Source organism: Austrofundulus limnaeus, unplaced genomic scaffold, assembly GCF_001266775.1.
Source record: "Austrofundulus limnaeus strain Quisiro unplaced genomic scaffold, Austrofundulus_limnaeus-1.0 Scaffold94, whole genome shotgun sequence".
In the NCBI taxonomy this organism is placed as follows: Eukaryota; Metazoa; Chordata; class Actinopteri; order Cyprinodontiformes; family Rivulidae; genus Austrofundulus; species Austrofundulus limnaeus.
The window spans coordinates 1,615,354-1,623,091 of NW_013952496.1; the positions used below are offsets into that span (position 1 = coordinate 1,615,354).

At 39.1% G+C, this 7,738-nt stretch overlaps 1 protein-coding gene across 1 annotated transcript in view; it reads left to right on the forward strand.

Moving 5' to 3' along the window:
- Positions 1-7,738, forward strand: part of LOC106520599 (short transient receptor potential channel 6) — an 11,844-nt gene that overhangs the window by 2,333 nt on the left and 1,773 nt on the right. The window contains exons 2-9 of the mRNA XM_014012787.1: positions 1,446-2,199; positions 3,703-3,888; positions 3,977-4,141; positions 4,373-4,589; positions 5,027-5,254; positions 6,314-6,578; positions 6,680-6,875; positions 7,020-7,226. Of these exons, the coding sequence (XP_013868241.1) occupies positions 1,465-2,199; positions 3,703-3,888; positions 3,977-4,141; positions 4,373-4,589; positions 5,027-5,254; positions 6,314-6,578; positions 6,680-6,875; positions 7,020-7,226 (2,199 nt within the window). The 5' untranslated portion in view covers positions 1,446-1,464. The remainder of the gene's footprint in view (positions 1-1,445; positions 2,200-3,702; positions 3,889-3,976; positions 4,142-4,372; positions 4,590-5,026; positions 5,255-6,313; positions 6,579-6,679; positions 6,876-7,019; positions 7,227-7,738) is intronic.

Genomic DNA, 7,738 nt, shown 5'->3' on the forward strand with positions numbered 1-7,738 from the left:
TCATTGTTTAAGTCTTGCTTAAATCATTTAGGTGTAAGCAAAACAAAAGTTAAACCATTCATTATTTCATTATCTGTGACGTTTATACATAACATAATTCATTAATCAATCATGTTTATTTTCCTAAACACAATACTTCAGTTACTTTCAAATAAAACAAGTAAAAAGATGAATCAAGCCAACTGACGGCGTCTCTGTTGGTAACTTAGCACTGAAGCAGGGTAGCAGCAAACATTTCTGTCAGGCTTGAAAAACCATACCTGGGACTAAAACAAGGCCTACAGATGGGTACCTAAAAGGAAGTTTCCCCTTTACATGTGTCCAAGCCACCACACCCACCCAGGTATACTACAGACACTGCCATCTAGTGCCAAATTATGGAGGACCGAAACTAACATAATTATAAATAAAAGCAGAAATATAAAAAATGGACCAATAAATAAATACACATAAAATGCACCAATGTTTTATCGTTTGTTATACCTTCATATTTATCTTTCCAGTTTAGTTCCAATAAATTATTTATTTTAGCACGTAATTTACATGTTACTGTTTAATAATATAGAAAACAATAAAACTGAGTTTAGCTTGAAGTTTAAAGTTTAGTTTAAAACAAAGGAAAGGAGGAAAACACTTATAAACTAAACTTTAAACTTTAAGCTAAACTGAGGCAGCAGCAGCATGCGCAGTAGATCTGCACATGGATCCTGCTACTTCCTGTCTGTAATTATGCCAGTTTCGGTCCTCCGTAGAACATCATTATCACGAATATAAAGAAAACTAACTAACTAACTAACTAACTAACTAACTAACTAAACACATTTTGACTCAAGATACAAATGAAAAAAATGTAAGATATAATAAATATTTTATAGTACTGAAGAAATTTATAGTTATTACAGATTAGTACTGATGTTAAAAGCACAACACTATATTTTTAGGTTTTCCTGTTTATAATGGTTAATCTATAATGTATTGATTGATATAGATTAGTTACATGTCCGAAATATCTATAACAACACATATTAATCCGTTATGGAAACATCAGGGAAGAATTGTGTATGAATGCCTGTGATTCAGCCGTAGGTCAGTAGGGGGCGAACACGGGCATTGAAGACTCTATAAATAGATCAACTTCCTGGTTTTTCAGCAGTGTGTGGTTTCCTGTCAGATCCGAATGGCATTAAGTCATCACTCCCAGAATTCTGGTTTTGTATGGTTTTATCTTGTCCAACAATCATATTATTTAACATTGGTGGTTTTCTACTGACTTAAGTCTTTGAACACGAATATTCTTACAGTACAAAAACAAAAGTCATATTGCTTCATCCTCAGTTTCTGTTCATGTATTGATCTCTGAATGAACTCAGGACTCGGAGTAAATCAGCAGTTGCAGTTTTAGATTACCTGCGTCACATACTTACACAATTTTCTGTGTTTGGAAGGAGCTGTGAGGGAAAACCCATGATGCCGAAAGAACGTTTAGGTGCCAAACCTCGGAGAGGGACTGCTGGGGGAGCTGGTCACCTGTGTCACTGTCAGCCTTCAGCCGGCCTTTCCCTGACCGAGGAGAGGTTTCTGGCGGCCGTGGAATACGGCAACCTTCCCAAAGTGAAACGGATGCTGGAGGAGCTCCCACACCTCAATGTCAACTGTGTAAACTACATGGACCACAATGCACTGCAGCTGGCAGTTGCCAGGGAACATTTAGACATTTGTAAGCTTCTTCTAAAAAAGAAAGAACTTGCCAGAATAGGGGATGCTTTGCTGTTAGCCATCAGTAAAGGTCACAGCCACATAGTGGAGGTCATATTGAGCCATGAAGCCTTAGACAGTCAAAGGCTGACCAGTCTCAGCCACTTGGATGGTTTGTTTTCTCATGATGCTGAAGGCACATGTTTCTTTCACGGCATCAGTCCCATCATCCTGGCCTCCCAGTGCCACCAGTATGAAATAGTGCATATGCTTCTGACCAGAGGGGCCCGCATCGAGCGGCCCCACGACTGCTTCTGTCAGTGCAGGACTTGCTGCGAGCGGCGAGGGCGTGACGCTTTTAGCCACTCCAAGTCTCGAATCAGTGCGTACAAAGGCCTGGCCAGCCCAGCGTATCTTTGTCTTTCCAGTCAGGAGCCGGTGATGGCAGCACTGGAGCTGAGCAATGAGCTCGCGGTCCTGGCAAACACTGAAAAGGAGTTTAAGGTGCAGTATTAGAACTACATTGTGCTCATTATTTTTCTGTTTCTAGAACATTGGGCCTCATGCAAAAACATGTTCGTATTCTTATCCTAAATTTCTCTTACTTTTGTTCGTACAAAGGGTTCGTACGAACATGTCACGTCAGATTCAACAAACTCTTCTATCTTCAGGAAAAGTGTGTAAATGAGCTGCGTAAATTCCACCTGTTCTATCCAGCTGCTCGTGCACGCGAGAGGAGATTAGCATAATTACCACCCCAAAAACACCATATAAGGCTATGTTTCCTGCCTCAGATATCAGGAAGTGTCCATTCATGAAAATGGCAGTGAAAATTTAAAAAAAAAAAACTTTACGAGTTCAGAGATTGAAGTCCGTCTGTCAGAGATCCAGAAAAGTAAATCTGTCATTTTTAGCAGGTCAGCTGTGGAATAAAAAGAGCTGCTAAAAGTATAAACAACTGGGTTAAATTATTCAGAAGCCACACCGTTGCGCACCGTATAGAGTGTAATTTATTTTCAACTCAAAATATCTTCAAACTAACGAAAAATAACGTTTTTAGGGAGGAAAACCCGTCTGGATAACAGCAGACTGATTGCTCGTAAAATATACGACAGGTCTGGACCACTCGTAAATTTTGTTCGTATCTGAAAAAAATCGTAGAATACGAAAACATTGCTGAATGCCACAAATTCTCCTAAATCAGTCGTACGCACAACTTAAGAACAAATCTGTGCGTACGAACGGTTCTTGCATGAGGCCCATTGTATAGCTCTGTATGGGAAATAAATCTAAAGAAGTGGTTAAAGTGAATATATGTGCTCAAATTTTTTACTGAAATATATTAAAACTATGGAATTGATACAGTTAAAACAATAAACAAATAAATAATAAATAAATAAATAGTCATTAAAAAACAGCAAGCACAGTATCCAAAAGCTAAAACCGAAAGAGTAATAGATGAAAGCAAATCAGTAGATAAAATTGAAAATTAGCAAAACAATAGCTAAAAGTTAAAATATGAAAAAGCAGTTTCTGTAAATGTTTGACGCCACTGATGGTTTTGACTTTCTTTTTTCTTTCTTTTTTTGTTCTTTTAGTCACTTTGGACCCATGTGAGTCTTTAATAAAATAAAAAGAAAAAGTTAAATAAAAACTAAAATTGACAAAACATTGGCTAAAAGCTACAAATAAAGCAAGCAAGCTGCAGATTTTAAAGGATTTGATAAGTTATTAATTTCATTAAAGAAAAAAGTAAGTAAAAAAATTTTTTTTAAATGTAATGTCCAAAACTCAAATACCACTGCACTGAATGAGCTGAAACGTCTGATATATGATCACATTGAACAGAGTTCTAAGTAAGAGTTCTTCAATGCTGAAGCAGTTGAGTAAAAAAAAAAAAAAATAAATAATTAAAAACAGGGAAACAAGTATAAATGCTGACACAGTTGGAAAGCTTTTTTAAGAGTCATAAAAACACTGTCTTTGTTGTCTCTCTGTGTGAGACAGAACGAGTACATAAAGCTGTCTGTGCAGTGTAAAGACTTTGTGGTGGGACTCCTGGATTTGTGTCGAAACACGGAGGAGGTGGAGGCCATCTTAAACGGTGACCCCGAGTCCGGTGCCGACTCTGACACCCGCTGCAGACCAAACCTCATCAGGTTAAAACATGCAATAAAATACGAAGTAAAAAAGGTAAGCAGGTAATACGGACAAAGTAATGTGTTTCTCTCTCCATCTGTATTTTCTTCTTTAAAAACAAATATTCCTGTCTGTCTCGAAGTTTGTGGCTCATCCAAACTGCCAGCAGCAGCTGCGCTCCATCTGGTACGACAACTTGTCTGGACTGTGTCAGAAAACGTTGGCCTTTAAAATCCTCCTGGTCCTGGGTGTAACTGCTGGACTGCCTATCCTGGCTTTTATTCACTGGATCGCACCGACAAGTAAGGTGAGCCACAGAATAGGTTATTGTTTCTCAAAGGAAGCATTTAAGAATCTGTTAACACAACTTAAATGTCTTAATAATTCAGGATGTGTAACTGTTTAGTTGGAAACGTGGTATACTTTCACCTTACTGACTGTGAATCAATTACATACAATAAAATACACTTTTAAAGGTATTATCAAACTAAAAAAATAATGTTTTTTTTAATTTTTCTTTGCTATCCTGCGAGATCAGTTGGGCCGACTTATGTGCGGCCCCTTCCTGAAGTTTGTGGCTCACACGGCTTCCTTCGTGACCTTTCTGTGCCTGCTGGTCCTGAACGCAGCAGACCGCTTTACGGGAACATCCCTGCTGCCCAACATGACCGCCCACGACTACCCCTCCCAGCTCTTCCGGATGAAGACCACCCCGTTCACCTGGATGGAGATTCTCATCTGTTCTTGGGTCATAGGTCAAGAGTCCACGAATATTTTCCATCACAATTTATTCTGAATTCACTCTATCGGGTGTAAAGCAAAATTTCCCCATCTTTTTGTTTATTATATTCTATCTCGATTGAAATCACTTAAAATTACGGCATGCAGGTAAAGTAAAAAATAAATTTTGGGGACATTTTAAGCAAATTCATCTTCATGTTTATGATATGCAACATAAAACTGAAAAAAATTTCCAAAAAAAAAAACAACAAATGCAGTTGAACATTTTTTTCCATTGTCCTATAGGTGAGCACTTTAAACTTTATTACACGTTTTGCTGATATAAAGTCACAGTAAATTATGTGATTCCAGTTTCATTGGAAGCGTTTGTTCATGAAGTTTATCCATGTCATACATTGCTTTGTTTTAAAGTGAGATCTCCATACATTAATGCATTTTTTCCCCTCAACAGGTAAAATATGGGAGGAATGCAAAGTTATTTGGTCACAAGACATCGGAGAGTACATCTCAGAACCCTGGAACCTTCTTGACTTTAGTATTTTGTCGATATTTTTGACCTCTTTCGTGGCCAGGTTAATGGCTTTGTGGCACGCACGTTCTGCACAGTGTTACTTTGACAAGTACTACAGAGACACGTCCAACATGACCTTACCCTTTGAGATACAGTACTTCCAGCTGGGTAAGTGTGGACCAAAGAGATCAGTTAAACAGAAATTGTGAGTTATGTTCGTTGCATAATCAAAAGTTTTTGGTCCACTTGTTTGGTCCGGACCAAATAGTGGAATTTATTATTTTCCTTTGGTGCAGTTTGCATTCATATTGTGCTTTTGTTGCAAGTGGACTATAATTTGCAAGTGATGGTCATTTCTCCCACTGGACAGAAATGATGGGGGGCAGGACTGAGCCCAGACCCTAAAATAAAGATTCCCACCAGAAGTGAACTGCACCAGAGTTCATTTGGAAACGGACCGAGACCACCTCAAAAAAGGGTCTTGGCAGTGGTGGGCACAGTTCCCCTAAAGCACTAATAGGGGAACTAATTTCTTGATTAGTGCTTTAGGGCTTTTGCTATTTTTTAAATTCATTGGTGGATTAGCACTTGCTAAATTTATGGGCTAAATTTAGAAGCACTAATCGAGGTCTTTAAATGTTATTGATCAACATTATTGTCCACAGTTGAGGGTGAAAGCTGTCACACATTTTGTTCATATGTGTGTATCTACAAGGTCACATGTGTCAAACTCAAGGCCAGCGGGCCAAACGTGGCCTGCAGGTGACTCCCATTTGGCCCATCAAGGACAACAAGTGACAACATTCTGCACACAGTAAATATTATCTTAAGTTGACTCTGAAGAACGTTTCATGTGTCAACTGGATTATATTAGTGCTTTAGAATTAGCTTTTGCTAAATTTTTCAGTGGGTTAGTGCTTTAGAATTAGCTTTTGCTAAATTTTTCAGTGGGTTAGTGCTTTAGAATTAGTGGACCTAAATGGTTGAGTTAGTGCTTTAGGGTTAATAATAGTTTTATATAATAATGGTTTTAAGACTAAATAATATTTAGATTAGTGCTGCCCACCACTGGGTGTTGGTCTGGTTGTTTGATCTGCTCCAGGGTTCACATAAAAGGTCCGGACCAACAATGGGAAACAAACTAATGTCTGTTTAAAGCGGACCAAATGTGTCCGGTGTGAAAACACGATGTCTCAAAGTTCTGACTCTGAGCACCTCTCTTCCCAGCGAGAGTCCACTGGATGCCCTCGGACCCGCAGCTCATTTCCGAAGGCCTCTACGCCGTCGCCGTCGTTCTGAGTTTCTCTCGCGTCGCGTACATCCTGCCCGCCAGCGAGAGGTTCGGGCCTCTGCAGATCTCCCTGGGGAGAACCGTGAAAGACATTTTTAAATTCATGGTGATCTTCGTAACCGTTTTTGTCGCGTTCATGGTGGGCATGTTCAACCTCTACTCGCACTACCTCGGGGCCAAGCGCAGCGTCGCATTTACAACGTGAGTGTGAAAAAACTGCATTGTGTTTTTATACTTGAATACGTAGTGATTCCAAAGTCCACGCTGCGACTGAACTTTTTATTTTCCCCCTTTTCCTCCAGAGTTGAAGAAAGTTTCAAAACCTTATTCTGGGCCATCTTTGGACTGTCAGAAGTGAAATCAGTGGTGATTACCATCGACCACAAGTTCATTGAGAACACAGGTTATGTTCTTTACGGCGTGTACAACATCATCATGGTGATAGTTTTGCTGAATATGCTCATAGCGATGTTCAACAGCTCCTTCCAGGAAATCGAGGTACGACTTAATCACTGCCTTTATAAATTATTCTCCATTTTCGTTTTCCTCTCATGTGCTGTCTAGTAATACAAACCCATTACCAGTCATTATCCACCTGGCACTGATGTTTTGCTCATTCTCTTGTCCCTCATCCACCTGCAGGACGATGCGGATGTGGAGTGGAAGTTTGCCCGAGCCAAACTGTGGTTCTCCTACTTCGACCACGGTAGCACCCTGCCCGTGCCCTTCAACCTCGTCCCCAGTCCCAGATCTGTTGCTTCCCTCATGGTGAGCGTGAAACACCTTCTCTGGGATGCAACTAAAGGCAAAAGCAAAGAAACCCCAAATGATGAGATGGAACTTAACAATGTAAGACTGCTAAATAAATATTTTACACATAAAAAACATGTTTCTGGATTTAAAATAAAAGTAATGTTTTATTAAAGGTTAGTGTTCTGCACTGCCCCCTACTGTTATATTTATGCATCACAGTTTTATGTGGAGTTGCGAAGCAATTCTCACGGTTTGTTTCCATTGTTGTATAAATCAGTGGTTCCCAAACTTTTTATCTTCTGACCCACAAAATATCCATGGCAAAAACTTGTGACCCCGAATATTACTGGTCTGAGTACACAAACTTTGTTAATAACCCTAAAAACACAGGCTTTTTGACAGTACTATATAAACAGTTTGTACACACATATAAATACTTAATTATAGTTATTTTGTGTTTTTGTAATAGTTATAGGGAAAATATTACATCAGCAATTATTTTAATACCATTTAAACTAATTTCTGGAGATTATCCAAGGTGCTTCATGACCCATAATTGGGTCCCAAGCCCAACTTTGGGAACCAAAGTGCAGTGGTTCCCAAACTTT